This window comes from Ctenopharyngodon idella, chromosome 9 (genome assembly GCF_019924925.1).
Source record: "Ctenopharyngodon idella isolate HZGC_01 chromosome 9, HZGC01, whole genome shotgun sequence".
NCBI classification, from domain to species: Eukaryota; Metazoa; Chordata; class Actinopteri; order Cypriniformes; family Xenocyprididae; genus Ctenopharyngodon; species Ctenopharyngodon idella.
In genome coordinates, this window is record NC_067228.1 from 8,721,748 (window position 1) to 8,746,014 (window position 24,267).

A 24,267-nucleotide genomic window follows, 5' to 3' on the forward strand; every position below is an offset into this window, starting at 1 on the left:
GTTTGGCTACATTATGCTATATTGCTATATACTTTTAGGGATGTGTTACAATTTACAAAAACTTTTGTCATCACAAGGGATGACCTCATGGATCAGGATTCTGGATTAAGGATTGTTGACTATTCAGTGTTGTGGGAGAAAAAAAAGGGGAAAAAAATCAAAAGGCTCCATTGTTTTTACAGTAAGACAGTAAAAGCTGGTCAGCTTTGACTTTAAAATGCAATCAGTGTGCTTTGACATGTTTTGAGCAAAGCTCTCCAGTTACAGGGCAACAAAAATATTTTAATAATATGATGTTTTGTATGCCAAGAGTTATGGTATCATGTTAATATTTTGTCAAGGATAGTATGGTAATATTTTCTCCTTCAAAGATGGTAAGATATCGCATATCATTAGTTTCAGTATCAGATCATATTAATTTCAGACAGGAATCAGCTGCTTTGGTTGGGTCACTTCCCTGGGCTGTTGAAATACTGTAAAATCTGTTTTGGAAGTATTTGACCAATCTAAGCTGTTATTCTTAAAAATTTACCCCTACAAAAATTAACTGTGGTTTTACGACAAAAAAACAAACAAAAAAAGGGTTACTGACCATGGTTTTGCTACACATAGTTTAACCCTGGTATTTAGCAACACTGTGGTTATACAAATGATAATCAATCCGCCATAAAAAAACAAACCAAAAAAGAAAACATGGTTACTACACTTTTACTATTATAAAACCATGGTTAATCTTCCTAAGGATAGGACACTGTATTTCTCTAGACACATTATCAGTTATGAAACTACCTGCTTACTCATTCTCTCATCCTGATTCATCCTCATATCTTTGTTCAAATGCTCCAGCGTCTTGTAGCTATCGTCAAACCATTATTTTCAATCTCTTTAAACAGTTTAACATAATGGTATTATTGTGGGGGTTATGATTTCGTAAACACTTACGTGACGCACTTTTAAAGCGTCGTTGTCTGTACTTCCGCATACGTCATTCGTGTTCGACGAGCGAGCCGCTTGCATGTGGAAATGTTTCCTTAAATCACACGAAGCTAGCTTTTTTACTTTTAATATAAAATGTCTTCTAAGAACAGTCAACGAACGGAACCTGAGACTCAAGAAGAGCTCGCACAAAAAGAGGAGCTGAACAAAAAGGTTTCATATCACAAATATTTTGTATAGCATATATAGTTACATTATCATAACTTTACGTTAACGGTCGGTCAGTTAAAGCACTTTTGGTATATATATTTAGTAATTTATGTTTTTTTTTTTTTTATCACTGTTTACAAACCTTTACGATTCATTCACAGATAAAAGAGCAAAAGATTTTAGTCGACGAGTTGAGCAATTTGAGGAAAAACAGGGTATGTATGTCGTCCCATTATCATATAGGTCATGCTACATTTGGAGTAGCAGATGCTGTCACTCAATTATAGATGACAAAGTCAAACTGAAGTGTACACATCTCCGAGTCCTATATAAGTTCATATATGTTTAAAACATTTGTTACTGTAACATTATAATATATAACCTTATATAATCTTATAACCTTGCAATCTTTTATCATTATTTTCAGTTATTTTCACTTTTTGTCACTGATCCATAATGATCTGAATTTTTCCAATTAAAGAAAGTAACGAATATATTTGTCATAAAATACAGAAAATAAGAATTCTATTTTATCTTATATTGGAATATAAGAATTGTTACATTTTATTTGTACACTGTAAACTGATGTTAAATAGAGTATTTAACATCATTTGAAATTTATTTACAAATAGAATGTAACCTTTATAAATGTATAAACATAAATGTAACTTAAAAAAAAAAAAAAAAAAAAAAATATATATATATATATATATCTATTGCTATTTTCCATCACACTTGGAATCAAATAATAAAATTCCATGTCATTCTTCAAAAGACTGCTTTTATCTTTCATGAACTAACTTATCAACATTAACTAAACAATATCAACATTTACCTCAAAGTCATTGGTCCTCTCATGGCATAAATTTAAATGAAGAGAATATGACCGAATTTCATTTTTTGAAGAGTTAGAATTACCCATATGCTTAGGCTTATATATATGCAGATTTGCTAGAATATCATTATGTTCTGGTAATCCTAACCTTTTTCTTATAGAGAGTGTACACACAGCAACCCAACAGCAATATATTCTTCCTGGCAGACAGAGAAGAGACCCTTAGTTCTTGTAAAAGTAAGTTCATAAATAATGAATAAAATCATAAATAATAATACCAACCGTTTTGAGTTCTTTCTAATACTGTCATCTTCTTGTCTCTTACAGAAGATCTTGATAACATGAGGAAAGAATATCAAGATATTTAGTGCTGCGGGATAATGTGTGGGATCTGCTGTGTGGTCAGTTTGACCACACCGCATGTTCCACTAGAGGAGCGTGTGCGTGAAAATCTAAAATACAGAGGGCCCAACTGTAGCCGGGACATTACAGTAACAATTTCAAACTGCAGTCTCCTTTTCTCGGCACATGTGCTTCATATGAGGGGTTCCTTGACACCTCAGCCTCTTCAGGATGACAATGGGAACATGCTTCTCTGGAATGGAGAGGTATTTGGTGGTCTGAGAGTAGAGGAGGAAGAAAATGACACCAAAGCTGTTCTCCATCACCTGTCAATAGCTCAGAGCGCCTCAGATGTGATATCTTTACTGTCACAACTCAAAGGACCTTGGGCCTTTATCTATTACCAAAAAGTAGAGCGCTGTATCTGGTTTGGAAGGGACTTTTTTGGAAGAAGAAGTCTGCTTTGGAAATTTGATCCTGAAAAAGCATCTTTCATACTCACATCTGTTGCTTCCCAGCCAGCAGATGATGTTCAATCTCAGTGGCAGGAAGTACCACCTAGAGGAGTTTACAGGTTTGACCTAACAGACTCTTCACCACCAGGGACATTTGTTTTTGACCTTTATCCATGGGTTTTCCACAGTGACAATGAGCCAAATGAAAGCACGGAATTGAAATGCGCAAGTCTACACAGATCTGTCTCTGTAAACACAAATAGTTCTGGACTTTACCTGACCTACCCTGTTTGCCCAATGAACACATCCATTTCATCACTTACGGCTGAACAAGATCAGAACGTCTCTCAAACCTCTGTTGAAAGTCTGAAAGAATTACTAACAAACACTAAAAAGAAAGTGATGGTTGGCATGCTCATTGACGTTCTAAGTGAGGCTGTCCGTAAGAGAGTTTGTTACCTACCTGCTCAAGATGAATTGGCAGTCCCCTTAAATTATACAAAAGCTGATATTGCCATTCTTTTCTCTGGGGGAATTGATTCAATGATATTAGCTGCCCTTGCTGATAGGCACGTTCCTGCAGACAAACCCATTGACCTACTCAATGTTGCTTTCAAAATCCAAGTAAAAAAAGTGCCTCCCAAGTCCTTGAAGAAAGGGAAAAATAAGAAGAAAGACTGTGATGATGCTGATAAAACACAATCGGATCAGCAGAGCTTCAACTGCTTTGATGTGCCAGACAGAATAACTGGAAGAGCTGGTCTGCAAGAACTAAAAAATCTCAGTCCAAACCGCCAGTGGAACTTAATCGAAATTAATGTGACTCAAGAGGAGCTTCAAGAAATGCGACAGAAACGCATCTGTCATTTGGTGCACCCTTTGGACACTGTTCTGGATGATAGCCTTGGATGTGCCATCTGGTTTGCTGCCAGAGGAACTGGCATCATAAATGAGGGTGTTGAAGAAGAGCTTTATATTTCAGAAGCAAAGGTTACTTAGTTTTTTTGGTTTGCACTTGAATTATGTCTGTATGAAAATTTATGTTTGGGTTAGTTCACCCAAAATTGAAAATTCTGTAATTTATTACTCGCCCTCATGTCGTTACAAACTCGTAAGACCTTTGTTCATCTTCAGAACACAAAATAAGATCTTTTTGATGAAGCCTGAGAGGTTTCTGTCTTCAATAGAGATCCAACGCAACTACCACTCCAAGGTCCAGAAAGGTAGGAAAAAGACATCATTAAAGTACTCCATGTGACTCCAGTCGCTTAAACTCAATTTTATGAAGCGATGTGAGTGCTTTGTTTGTGCAAAACCCCCCCCAAAAAACATAATTTACCACTATACAGTGCACAGCATAAATGAGTACACCCCCTCTGAAACTTCTGAAAGTCAGCAATTTCTCAATTACTTAGGAGACATGTTAGGGTTCTTTAGAGACATAATGTTCCAGCGAGTCTGCTTAATCAATTACCAAAGAAGCATGTCAAAATTGCTCAGGAAAATAAGATTTTCTTATCAAGGTGATAAAATGTTGTGTAGCAAAAATGAGTACACCCTTCTCAAAGTTACTAAATAAAATGAAAAAAAAAAAAAAGTTCTGGTGTAAGTTTAAGGCAATGTTTGATCAATAGGTAAGTATGTTGAACCAAAACATTTAAAGAGAAGTAATTTCTCGACAATTAAAAGTTATATAGCCCACTGAATCATTCTCAGACTTAATGCTGAAAACAATGGGACCACTTGGGAGAGAACTGTCAGTAGACTCATTTCTTAGCACAAAAAAGGACAGTGGTACAAGAGGGTTACCAAATCATTGTTTTAAGTTTGAAAATATAGCAAAAGTAACACAGAAATTCAAAAACAATGGACTTGTGACAAGGCCCCTGAAATAATCAGGCCTTCATTTTAAGCTTTCATTTAGTGATGAGGGATTTTTTTGCTAGACAAAGAGCAGTAAAAATACCAAGTGAGTGTCTCAGAGCCAGCAAAAGCTATGAGAAGAGTGACTGTTTATCTCACAGAGTAAGATGCAGCCTGCAGAAATGACATGCATGGTTGTTGTTCTCACTGCAACTACTTACTGTAGCCAAAGCACAATAAAGTCAGTTAGCCATTTCCCATATTTACAAAATATAGATTCTGGGAATCAATAATCTGGTCTCATGAGCAGCATCCAAAATGTTATGGTGTTGCTAGAGGAGGAGTACAGTGAGAAGTGCCTGGTTCCCACAGTAAAGTTCAGTGGTAGTAAAGCTCTTATATAGGGATGTTTGAGTGCTGAAGGTGTGAGGGAGTTGTGCTTTATCAATGCTGTCATGAATTCCCACACCACTGTGTAATTTAATACACAAACTTGAAACAGAAAATGTTACCCTTTCCTCATTCTCTGCATTGTTGGGCATTTTTTTCAACATGACAATGAGGATATGCATTCTCCCAAGGTGAAAAACCTTCTGTGGACATGAATTGCACTCAATCTTAACACCCTTGAGCACCTGTGGGGGATTCTGTAGAGACGAGTTGAGCAACACTCCTCATTAAAGATCAGGGCATTTAAGGAGCTCATCCAGGAGTTAAACAGGACAGATGTGACAATTTGTCATGAACTTGTACACTCCTTGCCAAGAAGGGTCAGAGCAGTATATTCAAAATTATGGAGGGCATATTAAGTGCTAGAATATTATACATTTGTTGAATTAAATCTAGGGAGTACTCATTTCTGCAATCCTTAATTTAAACAAAATTGGCTAATTAGCTTATTTTATGGCTATTAATGACAAATATTTCTGTTTTTATTATGTATATGTTTAATACATTTTAGTTTTGCCATCTTTCCATGAATTGTATTGGTGATCATAAAGAAAATACATCATTTGTATTTGTTCAGAGGGGGTGTACTCATTTATGCTGTGCACTGTATTTACAAAATATTATCCAAAACGTGTTCACGCAACATTCAGAGCTCTCGCATGCGTTGTGATGCTCTCGTGAATTTTTGCGCATGTGCGTTAATGAGCGAGACTGAACACAACAGGCATGCGTCGTGAAGCTCTCGTGAATGCGTGTTGCAGATCAGTATTTTTGTATGTAAAGTGGTAAATCATGTTGTTTTTTTTGTTTGTTTTTTTTTTTGCGCAAACAAAGCATTCATGTCGCTTCATAAAATTGAGTTTAAGCCACTGGAGTCACATGGAGTACTTTAATGATGATTTTTTTTCTCTACCTTTCTGGACCTTGGAGTGGTAGTTGTGTTGGATCTCTATGGAGGGACAGAAACCTCTCAGACTTCATCAAAGAGATCTTAATTTGTGTTCCGAAGATGAATGAAGGTCTTACGGATATGGAATGACACGTGGGTGAGTAATAAATGACAGAATTTTCATTTTTGGGTGAACTAACCCTTTAATGTAAAGACCAAGTCTCACTGCATCAAATTTTATTTTTCTCTTCTCAAAGGTGATTTTGACTGGCATCGGGGCAGACGAACAGCTGGCGGGATACTCCAGACACAGAGTGCGGTATAAGAGCTCTGGACTGGAAGGACTTGTCAAAGAGCTGGCTATGGAGCTGGAACGAATATCCTCAAGAAATCTGGGAAGGGATGACCGAATCATTGGGGACCATGGAAAAGAGGCCAGGCAAGAGTTACACTTTGCAGCTCAAACTTAATCTAAGATTAAAGAACTTGTTCAACCAAAAATGAAATTCTCTAGTATTGCACATAATATATATTTCTTTTAACTCAGATTCCCATACTTGGACGAAGATGTTGTCAGTTTCCTTAATGGACTACCTGTGTCGGAGAAGGCTGACTTGTCTCTACCCAGAGGAGTTGGAGAAAAGCTGTTACTGAGGTTAGCAGCTGTCGAGTTAGGATTGGGACTCTCTGCTCTCTTACCTAAGAGAGCCATGCAGTTTGGCTCCAGAATCGCCAAGTTAGAGAACAACCACGAAAAGGCCTCGGATAAATGCAAAAGGCTGGTCACCACCTGATTGAATACTGACTACTGTCCCTTCTAGTTCTTTTTAATATAAATATACTGCATAAGATTGTGACAATAATTCACTCAAAAAGGGTATTGATGTAGTTTTATTCTGAATGTTGTTTTCATGTTTGATTGTCATTACATGTTTGAACTACATTAAATAAACAGTTGGATTGTGAAGTTGGTCCTTGAAGTATTTGTCACATTCTATGTATGATGCAAGATTCCCCACATCAAATCGACCAGATATCCTGTGCACATACACAGGCCTCCTAAAATAAAACCAAGCATGATTAATATCACTGAATGTGAGCAAACACAATGCCTCATTGTCTACAGTCTGCCTGTAAGTGACCTTAATATGAGCCATGACAGAAAGGTCCCTGGTGCGTCCCGCTCTTCAATGGGTGCGTTCTGTGTGGAGAACAGTTACGTAAAAAATAACACTATAGAATAATTAAATAAATATAGATCTACTGTACCTTCTTCTCATTGAGAAAAATGTCCAGAAGTGGAAGGGAGGTTCTTGAAAACATGTAAAAGCAAGGACACTGCAAAACAAGGAAAGCACATTAAAGATATTGCTTGTAATAATAAAGATAAACAGTACTGAAATGTCTTTATCTTCAAATATAAATGAAAACATACTGCATTACGTGAACTTGTTTCACTTAAGAGAGGTTTTTCCTTCATACGCTGTACTTTAAGGTCCTCATCCAACTCCAGAATCCCGTATTTAGATGTTTCTGAATGTGGAAATGATATAATAATGGATTTAAAAACTGGTGACCATATGTTTGGCAAAGTTAAAAACATATTGCTCTGCTTTTATGCTCACCCTCATCTTTGCATTGGTATGACAGCACTAAATTGCTCTCTTTGTCTTTATTTTGCACTTCAAAGAACCTCTCTGTGAATTTCCTCAGGCTGAAATCCTCTTTGAATAAAGTATCGCTGCAAAATGAAAAAATAAATGTTTTTATTCTCCTTTTTTAAAGCCATCTCAAACACTGCCCTTGAGACAGTGCCTTATTCAGTCTGATGCTGGTCATACCCTCCGATAACTAGTAAGTGGTCATCCACAGCACACAACTTGACTGTCAACTGAAGACAAGCAACAGCACCATGTCTGTCCTGCAGAGACAATTGAAAGGAAGTAATAAGAAAAATCATTTAACATTCATAAATTGCTCCCATCCAGTATGCTCACCTCATTTCTTCTTGTACCATCGTTTATGATTTTAACATTGGGGAATTCTTGAGCCCACTGCTGGAATGCTTCAAAGTAACGATCATTTGTCTGTTCAATAGATCATACATTTGATTATTTTGTGCATAATAATCATGCAAGTCAAACACTATTACCGTCAAAGCTCAATTTGGTCATATCTTTAAAAACCTAAACAGTCATTCTGGACTCACAACCACATAAACTGTGTCCACACATCTTGTTTTGGTCAGTGCCTGAACCCAGTGTGAGATAAGGGCGCATGGACCGACGGGAAGCAGCGGCTTGGCAATGCCGCCCAGATGCTTGAAATTCCCAGTCGTGTCATTCTCGATATCCCTTTGCAGTCTAGTTCCATAACCTGCAGCTAAAATAACAGCTTTCATTGTCAGCTGAAAATGAAAGTGACAACAGTTCTTATCAGCATGTGATTTTTAATAAGTTTGCTGAAATCGTACACAAAGTTGTACACTTCCTGGTGCTCTCGCCAGGAACGTTCCCTGGGTAAAGGTTGCTGTAGTTAGTTTCTCCAGTCAGACCCTGACATGCGCAGTGCTGGTACTCACAACGTTACCAAAGCGGTCCACATTTCTCCAAGTTCCGCGGAACCTACTTAGCTCATAAATATTAATTACGTAACGAGACGCTGAAAGGATAGTGGGGTAACGTTAGGGGTCGTTCACTCTGAGAAGCTCTGTAGTCCCGTCTGTTGTGTATTGGTGCTTTTTATTACTAGTTATATGTACTATATTAAGTCTGTGCACTTTATTTATATATACTTTCGTGACACCTTTAGAGTAAAAGAAAAAAACGCGTATCGGATCTTTTGAACAGTTCGTTTCAATGAACCGATTCAGTGATTCCTTTACGTCATGACGTACTTTCGCAATAGACGTAAATATGTGCATAGGCATTCAAATTAAATTATTATTATATTGCATACATTATATAAAAATCATATTAATCTAATGGGTAATACAAGTTATTGGTTTGAGAATGTTTCATTATTTTTAAGGCATTAAGGGGTGACGTTTAAAAATGTTCTGCATTTATAAAAAAAAACAACTTTAACAAAAAAATCAAATTATTTATAACAAAAGATTAATTTTGTTCCTCCATTATTAAACCAAATGGATATATCTTACTTTGGTGTTATCGTGTTAGATGGATTTATACAAGCAATCTGTGCGTACTTTTTATTATTGTGCTTTTGCTTTTTTGCATATCTATTATAATTGTAATATTTCTTTTTGTATTTTTGACTACAATTTTTGTTTTTAGGGTGATTTTGTAACATTCTGTCTTGAACTACAGATGAAAAATAGCCTAGTGGCTAACTCTGGCGCATTTATAGTAGTGTTTAATAATGTGAACTGTCCCTGTTGAACTAATAACAATATATTTTTTCAAAACTAAGTAACTAACCTTACTTTTGAGCTAATCCTGCATATTGCACTGACGTGCAACAGCACCATCTATTGGTTGATCTGAAGAGTTGCAGAACCGTCACTATGCGTCACTGGTTGCTAAGAGCAACACAGTTCAAAATCACACATTTCATCGGACAGCTCAATCTTTTAAGGTGAAGCTTAATGGTCTTTTTGAAAAGAAATTAATTACATTCAGTTTACCGCTCTCATATCGTCTGTGTTTTGATGGAGAACCCATCCGACCAGAGCAGCGAGAGTGCTGTTCGAGCTGCGTTGACCGCTCAGTCTTTACTGCAGAAATATGACCGCAGGGAACTGCAAGAACTGCTCAGCCTGACCTCCTGTAACTGGCTGCTCAGTGGTGAAGAACACAACCAGCCTGTGGATGGACCTCCTGGCATCATCAGACAAATGAGGAACATCTTAGCTCCCAACATAATCATTCTGGCTCCCTTTGACTCATGTTTGCCCCTGGATTACAAAGTGGTCCACCAGATTGTGAGGGAGCTGACTGTGGGAATATATGGTTTTAACCAAGTTCCTGTCATCAGTTTGGTGCCCAACTATGACCAGAGCTCCACGTGCCAGTTACCACCAGCATATTACGATACAAAAGTCGGTCAGATACTAATAAACATAGATTATATCATAAAGGCTCTCTGGCACGGGAGTTACATTTCTAGAGAAAAACGTATGCGCTTCTCTGAGTTATGGAGATCCATCATGGCCGTGGATTCAGATGGTGTGCCTCAAACAAAGAAAGATGTGCTCTCAGAGTTCCTCAGTGCAGGTGAGATATCAATTCTTTCAATCCAGAACAGTGTTATTCTAAGTTAACTGTAACACTTTACAATAAGGCTCCATTTGTTAACAGTTAACTACGAACTATATGAACAAAACTTCTTCAGCATTTATTAATCTTAGTTAATGTTAATGTATTGGCCGGCTCACGTCAGCATCACACGCATGCGTCGTTGTGATCACGTGAACAGCGTCGGCCAATACTGTGCCGGCGTTCGGACGTAAACACGGAAGCTCTGCACTGCGTTCACTGCATCAACTGCATAGGAGTCTGACAGATAAGAGGAAAAACTGTTGAATAATGCCGTTGTTTTTGTTGTATTTTTGTGCACAAAAAGTATCCTCGTCGCTTCATAACATTAAAGGTTGAACCTCTAGTCACGTTGACTATTTTAACAATGTCTTAATATCTTAATTTGTGTTCCAAAGATAAACGAAGGTCCTGCGGGTTTTGTAACAACACAAGGGTGAGTAATTAAAGGGTTAGTTCACCCAAAAATGAAAATTATGTAATTTATTACTCACCCTCATGTCGTTCTACACCTGTAAGACCTTCGTTTATCTTGAAAAATCCGATTGCTCAGTGAGGCCATATATATTTAAAATGTTCATGTGACTACAGGGGTTTAACCTTAATATTATAAAGCGACGAGAATACTTTTTGTGTGCCAAAAATAACAAAATAGTGACTTTATTCCACAATATCTAGTGATGGGCGATTTCAAAACGATGCTTCGAAGTTTTACGAATCATTTGTTTCGAATCAGTGGTTCAGAGTGCCAAAATCACATGATTTCAGTAAACGAGGCTTCGTTACGTCATAAGTGTTTTGAAACTTTGAAATAGTTCACGTGACTTTGGCAGTTTGATACACGCTCCGAACCACTGAATCGAAGCAAAAGATTTTAATAAAAAAAACAATAAAAACTATAATTGCATTGTGATGATAGTAAAATAACACTGATTTGTCTCACTAGGTTTAACAGACATCTCAGATGATCCATGTTATCAGGACATTTATAAGGAGAACATTGATGTAGACCCAACCTATGAACCCAACAGCGCAGACGAGGAGAATCTCTTCTCACAATACTCAGAGAACATCCTGATCAAGCTGAGCGCCTACCTGACCTCTGTCCGCCAGCACCAAAATCTCTTTGTGTTTGAGGGGTCTCATAGCCTGTCTAATGTGGTCCGACTCACTGAGGACAGCATTGATCTGGCCACCTACCAGAGGCTACAGAAAAGGCTGTCGGATCACATTATTCTGGTGAGAAAGCACCTTGAGAGGAATGCAGAAGTCTCCAGAGACCTCGCCTACCTGAAACTAATCACATTCCTGGTGCCCTTGCTGATATCTTTGAGGAAAAAGATGCTGATTCCTAATCTGTCTCAAATGCTCCCACCTTTGTCAGGTTAGCATTTTCTTTTGATTGCTATCACTGCCATGCCTCATAAATATGTGGATGCACTGACATTGGTTAATGAAAAACTTTTTTTGCTTAAAGATGACAAGCTGAAAACAGAACGAGAGGTTCCTCCACACATTCTTGGACCAGAATTTGCCTGCAAGCACTTTCCACGAAAGCAAGATCAGTATTTTCACCTTCACGGAGGGATTGAATTTGATGTAGGGACTCCTCCTCTTGATGACATCAATGAGGAAATGAAGGTGAGAAATTAGTTTAGGGCAGCTTATAGAATCCCCTAGATTTTTTTTTGATTTTTTTTTGTTTGTGAAGTAAATAAAACATAATAATATTTAATTGCATGTAGGCAATAATAATAATAACAATTATTATTGTTATTATTATTATATTTAATTGCACATATTCAATATTAAATGTAATAACAATAATATTTAATATATATATATATATATACATACATATATATATTTATATTTATGTATACTGTGTACTGTATATATATATATATATAATACTTAAAATATTTCATTAAATATATTATTATCACTACCTTAAAATGTTTTGGAATTTCTGGATTGTTAAATGGTGTTTTAGGGTATTAAATAGGTTGTTTACAATATTAAATTGATTTTATACATAGATTTTTCTTTTCTTTTTTGTGTAGGTGGCTTTCAGAACTCTGCAGACTCAAGCAGCCAATTATCTTTACGAATTGCTTCGTCAGGACTCCACTTACAAAACACAGTTTCCAATTCCACTCAGTGAGATTGAAGGGAAAAGGTCAATACTACATTCATGTATTTATATATTCAATTATATACTGTACACCTAGAATGTTGATTTGCATGGCATCTAACTTACATTTGTGTTTTGCAGCTATAATGTCATCTCCATTGAGTTAGAATCGCTTTATCCCCAACAAAACATGGTTCAATGGTGGGGGGCTTTAAACGCTTCCATCAAAAACCTCAAAGGGAAGAGACTGCCCTTGACGGACATTGAGCTACACGAGCAGTTCAAGAAAACATTTGGTTCCACAAAAGCTATAAAGTGCAAGGTGATAAATGACAATCAATTCATACTTTGGTTTCAGAGTACCTCTATGTACATGTACATCAAAATGTGTTTGTAACTCAGAACGTGGCATTTGGGCTGAAATCAGCAGCAGAGAGAGGACTGTGTGCAGCGTTTCACTCCCTAAGTCGCAGGAACCCGGCATCCCACCTGCATGTTCTTGATGAGCAGGGTCTTTCTCTGCTTCATCACGCTGCAGCCAACAACCAATCACACATCATCCTTCAGCTTGCCGCAGCAGGAGTCAATCTCAACCAGACACGCAGTGAGAGATTCACTAACACAGGTCAACACATTATCAGTCTTTACTAATGTGCAGCAGGATTCAAATGCCTTTTAAAGCTTTCAGACATTTCCACATATTCTTACAGTATGTTTCATATTCTTCATTGGCAGGAAAACCAGGTGTTGGAGGTCCATTCATAGAAGGAGCTGGTAAGGGTCTTATACTGGAAACTCTAACCAATGCAACCAATATTACTACTACTACTAATAATAATATTGTAAAATATATAAAATATACATTTTATATAGTAAACTGTTTTATTTATTAAGTGACATTTATCAAGGTCAGTTCATAAAGCAAAACAGATGAAACCAATGATGCCAAACCCGGCACAACACATCTAAAGATGCCATCTTTAATAATGTAATGTAATATAATATAATATAATATAATATACTGCCTGGCCGAGAAAAAAAAATTGCTGTTTGGATTTAAATGGGCAAATGCTTAAGAGTCTATGTTTGGATCATTATTGCAGTGATTATTATGTTTCTAGCATGTTATATGTTTTGCAACAGTTCTTTTAAATAATTTTTCCCCTTTTAGGGCTCACAATAATAATAATTATTATTATGCTTTATTTATTAAGTGATAGCTCAAGATCAATGGAGTTTGGCATCAGTGATGTAAAATCTAGCAAGATGTGTCTAAAGATGCCATTGGTAACTTTTTTTTCCTTTTAGGGCTCACACCATTGCACCTTGCTGCACAATGTGGCTCCCTTGAATCCTTAAACTGTCTTCTAGCACTTCAAGCGGACTATAAACTAGTGGATAAGAGAGGCTGGATGGCTATTCATTTTGCAGCCTTTTACGGCCAGGTGGCATGTATTCAAGCACTATACAGGAAAGACCCTACGTTATTGGAGATGAAGACCCCTGCTGAGTATGTGATATATTTGAGCAATAGATTGACTGTAAAGATGTGTATATTTATGTATGTATTTTTAATATATACACACTACTTTTCAAAAGTTTGGGGTTGGTGAGATTTTTTTTATGTTTTTGAAATTTATTTGATCAACAATACAGTAAAAACAGTAACATTGTGAAATATTATTACAATTAAAAATAACTGTTTTCGATTTCAGTATATATTTTAAAATGTAATTTATTCCTGTGATGGCAAAGTTGAATTTTCAGCATCATTACTCCAGTCTTCAGTGTCACATGATCCTTCAAAATCATTCTAATATGCTGATTTGCTGCTCAAGAAATATTTCTTAGTAGAAACTGTGATACGTTTCTTTTTTCAGGATTCTTTGATGAATAGAAGGTGAATAGAAGAATAGAAGTCTTTACTGTCACTTTTGATCAATTTAATGCATCCTTATTGAACAAAAGAATTATTTTCTTTCAATCTTACTGACAACAAACTATCGAACAGAAGTGTATGCATTAATTTAATAATGAAAGTTTCTTTCATCATCATAATCAACAGTTTTTTTTAGATGCATGATAATGGGTGTTTTACAGGTATGGTAGTTCACCACTCTTATTGTCAGCGACCTCTGGTTCAGTAGAAGCTCTGGACGTCCTGTTGTCCACTGGGGCAAACTGGAGAGAGGAAGACAGTAAGGGCAATAACACTGTCCACCTGGCAGCACTTTACTTTCACACAGATGTCCTTAGACACCTCATTCAGCTGAACTTGGATGGGCTTCCTGTGTGGAAGATTCTTGTCGGTATGGTATGATGTAGAAGATTTTAAATGTGTCTTCCAAATTCATAACTATACTACTGTTAATGAAAGCATTAAAGTCAGCATGAAATTCCTATTGTGAAATGGCTTCTCGAACAAGAAAAAAATGTAGGGTGGGACTTGATTTTGTCAAATTGGGAATTATTTGGATGGTTGTGGTTTGCTATTGGCCGATCTCATATGAGTGACAGCTTGTCCCGCCCTCACGCCAGTAAACACGTCATCAGAGGAGAGAAGAGATGTCCTTCCAAGAGGGAGGGAAGTTATTTTGATTAAAGATTACTAGGGCACATGAATTTTAAAAAATAATGATGGATAAATCATTTATAATAAATACTGCAATATTCTATAAAAAAAACAAAACAAGAATTGTCAATTTTGATTTCATGGTGACTTAAGCTTCTTATTTAGAATTTTAAATTTAATTTACAAAATACACTATAAATAAGTTTGAACATACCTCATTCTTTATTAAATCAAATAATTAAATTAAATTAAATTAATTATTATTTTTTTTTTAATTTGCAATTATGGTAATGATTTACCTGATCTCCATCTTTTTTTCTGCAGAAATGATCCAGAGTGAGGACTCCAGGCGGTTGGAGATGGGTCTCAGGTGTCTTGAGGCACTTTGTGTAAACACTGAGTCCTCCTGTGAGGACATAATGGAAGCAGGTCATATATATATATATATATATATATATATATATCAAGTTCATTTCAGACTTCAGCAACTTATTTTTTACTATATCTGATAGGCCTATTTAATTTTGGATAGTTGTTATTTTATGTTTGTATAATAATAAGTCATGTTACAGTGCTAAATATTAGAACAATGGTTTATGTTAGGGCCCCAAAATGGGTCATATGTCTGTGTTGACTAGGGGTGTAACAATATGTCATGTCACAATATATCGCAACACAAAAATACAACAATATGTATCGTGGATATAGCAATAATATGTATAATATGTATAGTTCACCCAAAATGAAAGATTAGACAGATTTAATTTAGCATCAGATATGGCAATGGTGCTTCAAATATGGTAAACCCAGAAGGTCATACATTTGAGCTTCCATGTTTATTAATCATTAATAAATTAAAAATGAAATACATTATTATACATTATATAATAAATACAATATTTAAAACTTTTTAAATGTAAGTAGTCAGAGACAGAGTGTTAGCATATGAGTCTAACATAATTCTGTATTTTTAGCTAAGCAGAATCATGAATATTTCTATTTTAGTGTCACCTTTGGCCTGTGCATGAAGGATCAAGTCCAAATCCATTTCTGTTGTAATATCAAATGTAGCATTTTAATGAACAGTACTTTTGTTTACCATATCAGAATTATTAATAAAAAAAAAACTTACCATTTTAAATCTATTTTGGCTTTGTTTATAATATCATGAGAGTATTGTATAGCGAGATTAGTATCATGTATCGAACTGATTCGTGACATTAGTGTATTGTTACACCCCTAGTTCTTGCATCAGGAAAAAAATAGTTTAATGTTAATAATAAATAATAAAATGCATTTCTCACATTCAGCATTCTAACACAATATTTTAAGCTCTTTTTTTTTTTTTTTACCTTTGTAAGATAAACAATACTGGTATTGTTGAGTTGCCACTTGAAAAAAAATCTGGGTTCTGAAGCAAAACCAGTTGAGAGCCACTAGCCTAGAAGATTGGAAAATGTTAAGGCCAATTCACACTGTCACCGACAGACACCGACCAATGGCAACAGACACTTTGTTGGGTTTTGTTGGATCAGTGTGTTACCTCTGTTGGTGTTGGTCGGCGCTTGGTTGAAGGTGTGGAATCGGTGTTTGTTGGGACATGGAATGTCTGAGAAGTGACATACTGTAATCTGGTGATTGTCCGCCTTGGTCGCCGTCGGTCGGTTCATTGTGAATTGGCCTTTAGAAGATTACATTATGTTTCTGCCTAATAAAAGTACTATAACTACACTGCAGGAGGTATTCCAGTGCTGGTGGGCCTCCTTTGTTCAGACAGACAGGTGGTGCAGTGCATGGCTACAGCTGTGCTGTGTCATATGTCAGAGAATGCAAAAGCCTGTGAAGATCTGGTGCATCATGGTGCCGTACCGGTGGTGATCAAGCTCCTCAGCGGCCATCAGCCTGAGCTGCACTCTCGCTGTGCTGTTATACTAGCCGATCTGGCGGGACACAGTGAGCAACACCAAAGCCTCATTGCTCAGCTGGTGAGCCAAGACACTTTTTATGTTATCTGTTCACATCTAAAGTTAAAAAAACTTATACACTGGGAGTGAAAAATTTGTAATAATATTTTGGAATAATAAAGATTTTTTTAATGTTTTTAAAAGAAGTCTCTTCTGCTCACCAAGGCTGCATTTATTTGATCAAAAATACAGTAAAAACAGAAATATAGTGAAATATTATTACATTTTAAAATAACTGATTTCTGTTTTAATATATTTTAAAATGTAATCTATTCCTATGACTCAAAGCTGAATTTTCAGCATCATTACTCCAGTCTTAAGTGTCACATGATCCTTCAGAAATCATTCTAATATGCTGATTTGGTGCTCAAGAAATATTTCTTATTATTATCAATGTTGAAAACCATTGTGCTACTTAATGTTTTTGTGGAAACCATGATAATCTACCATTTAAGGTTTGGAGTAAGTAAGATAGTTTTTAAAAAAAAATAAATAAATGAATTAATACTGGAGTAATGATGCTGAAAATTCAGCTTTGCCATCACAGGAATAAATTACATTTTAAAATAGTAAATTCAGATTCAAAAACATTAAAAATTGTAATTATTCCAAACATTTGAACACCAGTGTTTTTGTTTTTAAACAAATACTCTACATTTTTTGTGTAGGGTGGGGTGACCCTAGTGGTGAAGCTCCTGACCTCTGACCTCCAAGATGTGCTAGTAAATGCTGTCAAGTGCATCTGTACACTATGCATCAGAAGCCCGTGCAACCAAACTGCTGTTGCACAGGCTGGAGGAGTTCCACATCTCGTTGAATTCCTGTCTGTGAACTCTGGTACTGTTTACCTTCTAGGAAATATACAGTAATGGAAGAGAATGCCTGTTCTTAAAATAATAGAGCATTCAAAAATGGAAATCCTGTTTTTTTTTTTTAACTCACTCTCATGTTGTTGTTTTTTTTTGTGGAACACAAAAGGAGAAACTCTAAAAACAACTGTCTTCAGATTAAACGGATGTGTTTTTTTCTGACAGAAGTACTGCAGGAAGAGGCTTGTTTGGCCCTTGCAGAGCTGGCTCGGGGTCACAGGGAGAACCAGGAGCTCATATGTGAGACAGGAGCGGTCGATGCACTGGTGCAAGCCCTGCGAGAGAGGAAGATATCTGTTAAGGTCAAGGCAGCCACAGCGCTTGAATCTATAGCCAGTCACAATCCTGCCATACAGCAGTGCTTCCTCAGGCAGTCGGCTGCTAAATATCTTTTACAACTTTTAAAGGTAATGTAATTGCATCTTTAGCACTCTATTTAAACCTTTATTGCACAATGTTGCCTCTGTTCATAAATAAAAGGTTAATAATGCAGGGATGACTTAGAATAAATCAATATAAAGCTGTTCTTTTCTTTCTTTTTTGTTCTGGAAAACTGCCATGAAATCTTTTCCCCTTAAAATGTGATTTACATTCATTAGTCCATAAACTATTCAGAGTCAAAAAAATTATTCAGTGAGGAATTATGAATTGCTTTAATGTTTTTGTTACTTAGGAGGAACATTTTGCAACAATGAAATTGATATGGATTTAGCCACTACAAACCATATTGTGCATAGTTTTTTAAGCTTTTCTGTTTTTGTTTTTTTTTAACTAAATTTTACTAAATGACCTTATTTGAGTTAGTATTAACTCAACTCAACATTTAAAAAGTTATTAAAAAGTTAAGCTACAAGCTTGTTCTATTAGATTCTGTCATACAGATATTACATTAATATTTAGTACAATAAAATTATTTAATAGGATTGTTTTTATTAGTATTATAATGTCAGAATATTGTATAATCACTAACAAGATTTTAAATAATAATATTAATATATTTATTAGAATAATATTATAATAAACAAAACTCTTTAAATAGTTTTCTATTTTTTAAATAAAGTTTTGTGATTTTAGTAATGAGAATTGAAAAAACAACAACAACATTGCTTTCATGATACGAATTACATCTACAAATGTTAACCCCATAAAGCCTGACATATAAAATAATAGTTAGAAAAATCATATTTTTAAATGGAAGTTTATTGAAACTTTAGACAAAATATAAAAGAAAATCTTAAAATAATTGCATGTGTTTTTTGTTGAGTATCATATTTGCTTTTATGACTCTTATAGTACGAGACAGTGAGAATATGGAGTTTATATTTGAGAAGAAAAAAAAACACCTCAATTTTATTCAGAAAACGGACTGAGCAAAAATATGTAATTCGGTGCAGTTGCTGATATTTATATGGCCAAAAAGTAAGAAGAAATTTTGCTACCTTGTAATGCAAATCAATGTAATCTTCATAATTGTATAACAGACCACATACATAAAAATACATGTAAATATCAGTTGTCACTCAACAGGCAAACCAAAATTTATTCAGACACATTTAATTCATTAATACAGTTTATTCACTATAGTTGAAAAAATGGTAATAAAATATGACAAGATCTCAGAGTTAAACTGTGTCAGAAAAAATGTAAATCTTAATTAAACATAAATTAAACATAAAATAAAAAAACATAAATCTTAATTATGTCAGATAACACTTTAGCAAAACATGGTCAGGTCAAAGTGTCTTAATAATTTTTGGTTCCAAATTTTTATAAATTTTACTGGTAGTCCACTGTATGAAGAATTTTTGGGTATAATATGTCACAGTTTACTATATTTTGCTATCCTCACTTACATAAATGAACTATAGTGTCCTGCACCCACTAGTAAACATATATCCAAAATATATTAAAAAAAATGTCTAAATAATTTTTGGTTTGACTATATCTACCAACAATATGTCTTAGTAAGATGAAATTTAAATGCTTAGTTTTATGATCAAAGCACTGCTGTTTTTATTGTGGGGGCAAAACATATAAAGCAATCAAATACGATGTTGATTGACAGATGTACAAATAAACGTTCCTCAAAAGCATGTTTGATACTCATATTTTAACATGACTTGTCTAAAAAATTATGTATGGATAATTAAGTAAATTCAAGTTGCTTGAATGAGTCCAATAGGTGTTCATCTTGAAATATTAAAGTTATTCTCACATTTACTTCACAGCAAAAAGAAACAGACATTTTTAGAATTACACCAAAAGGCATCTACTTGCTAAAAAAAGTATAAACTATCAATCAGATGACAGAAGGCATGTAGTAGATTGTGTACAACAGGTTTTCCAGCACAATTTTGATCATGTTGATCATTTAGAGGCCTTAGAAATGTGCCTATCAAATATGACACAGGATGCTTTAGTTTATAGGGTTAAATTTGCCAAATTTAGCAAAAAAGGACGTATTTTTTTGTTAAACTACCTGTATGATTCTAGATAACTTACATTTATTCATTTAGCAGATGATTTTATCCAAAGCGACATACAAAAGAGGAACAAAAGCAATTGTTAAAAAGCCAACAATATTCGTAATATAGGCCTGCTTAAATGACAGATCATTCTCGTATTGCATAAAGCCGTAAGTCAACCCTTGGCACAGTAAAATCTTTCTGAACTTCACCCTGTGTTCAGGTATTCCAGCTGGACGTGCGGGAACAGGGTGCAACGTCTCTGTGGGCCCTGGCCGGGCAAACTCTGAAGCAACAGAAACTCATGGCAGAGAAGATGGGCTACCCTGTCATCCTTGACCTTCTTCTGTCCTCTTCAGACAAAATGCAATATGTGGGTAAGGCCAGATACAGATTGGTCTCATTATACACCGTCCCAAAAGACATCACCCAGTTCCATCCAACCAATCAGTCACCCATGAATGTAAGTAACACTCTCGCTGCAAAGCTGTCGTCCAGACAGAAGAAGCAACAAATGCAATAAAAACAGCTTCCCATTGACTACGTGTTGACAGGCACTGGATAAACTGAGCAGATTGACTGCCTGAGCTTCTCCCTGTCACTGACAGAACAGGTCCGGTCCAGCGGGTAAGCGGCCAGCACTTCCTGTCTTGAGACAGCACTGATCTGTTAGACTCATAAGACAGGAAGGCATGCAAGTGGAATGTTGTTCCCCCAGTGGGTTTCTCCCTAAACATTGCTTACAAGAGTGGCCCCGTCTCTTGTATTGCTATTAGTGTTAAGCTATGACACGATTACAGGCTGTGATTCCAAAACGACGCTGTATTCCAAGAGTGCTTCCTCTTCAGTCAGGTGTCTGGATCGTGTCTCCTCTGGATCGTCTGTTAAAACATTTTGTCAGACAGATGTTCCCTAAAAAATGTTTTCAGACAGAACTGTCCGCACCTTCGTATCGTTACAGATTTGGAACAAATTATCCACCCCTTGGAGAATGTTATCTTCACGTATTTTGGGGCAGTCATGGCCTAATGGTTAGAGAGTCAGACTGGTAACCTGAAGGTTGCGGGTTTGATTCTCAATGCCGGCAGGAAATGACTGAGGTGCCCTTGAGCAAGGCACCTAACCCCCCAATCACTCCCTAGGCGCCACAGCAAAAAAAACGGCTGCCCACTTCTCTGGGTGTGTGTCCGCGGTTTGCAGTGTGTTTGTGTGTTCACTACTCGCTACGCCTAATGTGTGTGCACTTACTGGATGTCCGATTCATATCACTTTTACTTTATTTCATTGTTTCACAGGGTGCAGAGCGGCGATAGCGCTTATCCGAGATAGTCGTAACCATCAGGATGGCTTTTGCAGGGAGTACGGGGTGCCGCCTTTGGTGCGTTTGCTTCGAGGGTCACGAACAGCACTGAAGACCCTGCTCAGTGTCATCAAAGCCTTGGGTTGTTTGTGCATTGGTAATACCTCACACTTTTTCTTCCAGTTTTTTTGGAGTAAAAGGCTTTGTTTTACAGCACAAATGATAAAAGGTTTGTTTTGTGGTTGCAGGAGTGGCGCTCACTACTAATAAAAACAGTCAAAAGATTATTTACAGAGAAAAGGCCATTCCTACATTATTAGAGCTTTTAAAATCCCATGAATCTCCAGAGGTGAAGGTAAGAATTCATTTTAAATTGTTTTGTACCCATCAACCTTAACAAGAAGTGACATCATTGTGTTTTTAAAATACATTAGGTACAGGTGGTTCAGACTCTCGCCTGTGTGCTGATGGGGAACCAAAAACTCCAGAGGGAATTTTGGGAACAAGAGGACTTCTCTTATGAAATTGTTCTGGAGCTCCTAAGGGATGAAAATAAAGTAATTCAAATTTTATACCACTTTGAACTTGGTTTAAAATATTCCACCTTGCTTATTCGATGCCAGTGATGTACTAAACGTATTTGTCTAAATGAACTGCTTAGCAAGTCTTTTCTTTCAGAACATTTGTCTGGATGCTGGACATGGATTATCCCTGTTTGCATACAACAACAAAGCACAACAGAAGGCAATTCGACAAATGGGAGGAATTTCAATAAAGACATATGAGACTTTTTTGAATTCTGACAATGAGACAGAAAGAGCAAAAGCTGCGTTTCAGGTAGTCAGAAGATTCTGAATGTATACACAATTTATATACAATATATATACTAAATTATTAAAGTATTAAATACATTTTAATTAAAAAGTATACATTTGACATCATAACAATTGTTGTGTTTTTCAAACTCTGAAAAAACAAATACAGAATTAATGTGATCTCAGACATTGTATGTTCTCAAGAAAACATTTACCATAGTAGAAAACTAACAAACTTTTAATAAACACCTGTAAAGGGCTGGAAAAACAGGTAATTTAATATAAATCTTTTGTTTGACAGATAGTTGTGTTAGCCAGGGTAATTAGTGGATCAGATGAAGTGACTTTGACTGCAAGGGGAGTCACTGATCTTGCTGAATTATTGCAATCTGACCAATCGACCACTGTGGTCATTGCAGGTAAGAGGACTTGCTTATAAAACATAATGCAAAGATGCAGTGTTTAGTGTTCACCACTGTTCAAAAGTTTGGTGTCATTAAGATTTTTTAAAAGAAATTAATACTTTTACTCAGAAAGGAAGCATTAAATTGATCAAAAGTGGCAGTAAAGACGTTTATAATGTTACAAAACATTTCCATTTCAGATAAATAAATGAATAAAAGTATGGTTTTCATAATAATATTAAGCAGCACAACTGTTTTCAACAATTCTAATAATAACAAATTTTTCTTGAGCAGCAAATCAGCATATTAGAATGATTTCTGAAGGATCATGTGACACTGAAGACTGGCGTAATGATGCTGAAAATTCACAGAGATAAATTACATTTTAAAGTATATTTAAATAGAAAACATTTATTTTATTGTAATAATATTTCATGATATTTCTGTTTTTGCTGTATTTTTGATCAAATTAATGCAGCCTTGGTGAGTATAAGAGACTTCTTTCAAATCAGGCACCAAACTTTTGAATGATATCAATAAAATTAGAAAATAATCTTGTGTAACGGTCCATCTTGTCTTATTCCAGCACAACTACTTGCTAGTCTGGCTCACATAAGAGCAGGTATTACTGATGCGATTGTCACCATGGGTGCTATAGAGCATCTCTCTGCTCATCTGGACTCAGAGGATGGAGAGGTAGATAGTGTTTAATTAGACTGTGTAAATTCAGTGTTTCCCAATCAATAAAAATAAGAATTTTAAAACTAAAATAATATACTTTCTTCCTACCTACATTTTAGGTTCGAACAGCTTGTGCAAGTGCTCTGGGTTACCTGACCTCCAATCGCTTTGCTCATCGACAGCTTCTGGCAAAATGTAGAAAAAACCCTCACATATATGACCTCCTAAAGAAGAATGTAGCACAAGACGCCAGAATATCGCAATTCTTTACAGCAGAGTTTGAAAGACAGAGAAGAATAGGGTTTCCGTCCCTCAGGTGCTTTAAATTTCGACAAGAAGTCACTGAATATGAGGCCTTTGATAATTCACAAGCATAATTTGTTTTCTTTCTGTTTTCTCCATTGCAGTTTGGAGATAAATGGCGGCCCTCCTGTGCCTCACCGTGATAATAAAGGTATTTCAATTGATTTGTGTATGACAGAGAAAAACTGTGATGCTGGCTAAAGCAAAGAGGAATATATCTCACATACAGCTGTTTGCACTATGCTATTTCTCACCAGGACTGTCAAAGAGACTGAACGCTAGGTGTAGTCGGTCAGCAGTCGGTGAGAGAGAAACACCAGCTTCTTTGCCGCACCATATAAGACAGAAGGTCAGAACCGCAAACCCCAGAGTCAGAACGGGACAGACGTCCTGCCACAGTGCCTAACCACTGAGGTTAAATGAAAGGCCATGAACTGTGGCACAGCCATTCACACCAAAAGGTGATGGAAGAGAAATAACATTATAAGCTTTGAAAAAAAAAA

At 36.0% G+C, this 24,267-nt stretch overlaps 4 protein-coding genes across 4 annotated transcripts; 3 read left to right on the top strand and 1 right to left on the bottom strand.

The window, feature by feature from the left end:
* Window positions 1–996: 996 nt before the first annotated feature.
* On the top strand, window positions 997–2,547 carry LOC127519240 (ASNSD1 upstream open reading frame protein-like). Its single transcript, XM_051906817.1, has 4 exons — window positions 997–1,149; window positions 1,308–1,361; window positions 2,143–2,218; window positions 2,309–2,547. Exons 1-4 carry the CDS (start codon window positions 1,072–1,074, stop codon window positions 2,347–2,349), a joined length of 249 nt encoding a protein of 82 aa, XP_051762777.1. The 5' UTR covers window positions 997–1,071; the 3' UTR covers window positions 2,350–2,547.
* On the top strand, window positions 2,362–6,947 carry asnsd1 (asparagine synthetase domain containing 1). Its single transcript, XM_051906808.1, has 3 exons — window positions 2,362–3,768; window positions 6,238–6,419; window positions 6,528–6,947. The coding sequence occupies exons 1-3, from the start codon at window positions 2,362–2,364 to the stop codon at window positions 6,772–6,774; spliced, it is 1,836 nt and encodes a 611-aa protein (XP_051762768.1). The 3' UTR covers window positions 6,775–6,947.
* On the bottom strand, window positions 6,856–8,553 carry zgc:136439 (uncharacterized protein LOC678627 homolog). Its single transcript, XM_051906813.1, has 8 exons — window positions 8,190–8,553; window positions 7,978–8,067; window positions 7,822–7,901; window positions 7,606–7,721; window positions 7,416–7,513; window positions 7,250–7,318; window positions 7,123–7,181; window positions 6,856–7,039 (listed from the first exon to the last, which is right to left on the bottom strand). The coding sequence occupies exons 1-8, from the start codon at window positions 8,379–8,381 to the stop codon at window positions 6,919–6,921; spliced, it is 825 nt and encodes a 274-aa protein (XP_051762773.1). The 5' UTR covers window positions 8,382–8,553; the 3' UTR covers window positions 6,856–6,918.
* Window positions 8,554–8,685: 132 nt separating this feature from the next.
* ankar (ankyrin and armadillo repeat containing) lies at window positions 8,686–24,192 on the top strand. Its single transcript, XM_051906805.1, has 23 exons — window positions 8,686–10,215; window positions 11,204–11,641; window positions 11,735–11,898; window positions 12,321–12,436; window positions 12,533–12,713; window positions 12,794–13,016; window positions 13,127–13,165; window positions 13,700–13,901; window positions 14,492–14,700; window positions 15,288–15,392; window positions 16,701–16,948; window positions 17,596–17,764; window positions 17,962–18,203; window positions 20,485–20,638; window positions 21,557–21,718; window positions 21,810–21,916; window positions 21,996–22,118; window positions 22,240–22,398; window positions 22,678–22,795; window positions 23,367–23,476; window positions 23,581–23,777; window positions 23,869–23,915; window positions 24,022–24,192. The coding sequence occupies exons 1-23, from the start codon at window positions 9,651–9,653 to the stop codon at window positions 24,168–24,170; spliced, it is 4,227 nt and encodes a 1,408-aa protein (XP_051762765.1). The 5' UTR covers window positions 8,686–9,650; the 3' UTR covers window positions 24,171–24,192.
* The last annotated feature ends 75 nt before the right edge of the window (window positions 24,193–24,267 follow it).

Bases quoted from the DNA above. Each gene is read 5' to 3' on its own strand.
- asnsd1 (XM_051906808.1), top strand. From the start codon at position 2,362: ATGTGTGGGATCTGCTGTGTGGTCAGTTTGACCACACCGCATGTTCCA. The intron at 3,769-6,237 runs GTTACTTAGTTT...CTCTTCTCAAAG, and splicing joins TTTATATTTCAGAAGCAAAG to GTGATTTTGACTGGCATCGG. The intron at 6,420-6,527 runs GCAAGAGTTACA...CTTTTAACTCAG, and splicing joins GACCATGGAAAAGAGGCCAG to ATTCCCATACTTGGACGAAG.
- ankar (XM_051906805.1), top strand. From the start codon at position 9,651: ATGGAGAACCCATCCGACCAGAGCAGCGAGAGTGCTGTTCGAGCTGCG. The intron at 12,437-12,532 runs GTCAATACTACA...TGTGTTTTGCAG, and splicing joins AGTGAGATTGAAGGGAAAAG to CTATAATGTCATCTCCATTG. The intron at 23,477-23,580 runs GTAGATAGTGTT...CCTACATTTTAG, and splicing joins TGGACTCAGAGGATGGAGAG to GTTCGAACAGCTTGTGCAAG.
- zgc:136439 (XM_051906813.1), bottom strand. From the start codon at position 8,381: ATGAAAGCTGTTATTTTAGCTGCAGGTTATGGAACTAGACTGCAAAGG. The intron at 8,068-8,189 runs GTGAGTCCAGAA...TCTATTGAACAG, and splicing joins TGGACACAGTTTATGTGGTT to ACAAATGATCGTTACTTTGA. The intron at 7,514-7,605 runs GTGAGCATAAAA...TTCCACATTCAG, and splicing joins ATACCAATGCAAAGATGAGG to AAACATCTAAATACGGGATT.
- LOC127519240 (XM_051906817.1), top strand. From the start codon at position 1,072: ATGTCTTCTAAGAACAGTCAACGAACGGAACCTGAGACTCAAGAAGAG. The intron at 1,150-1,307 runs GTTTCATATCAC...ATTCATTCACAG, and splicing joins AAGAGGAGCTGAACAAAAAG to ATAAAAGAGCAAAAGATTTT. The intron at 2,219-2,308 runs GTAAGTTCATAA...TGTCTCTTACAG, and splicing joins GACCCTTAGTTCTTGTAAAA to AAGATCTTGATAACATGAGG.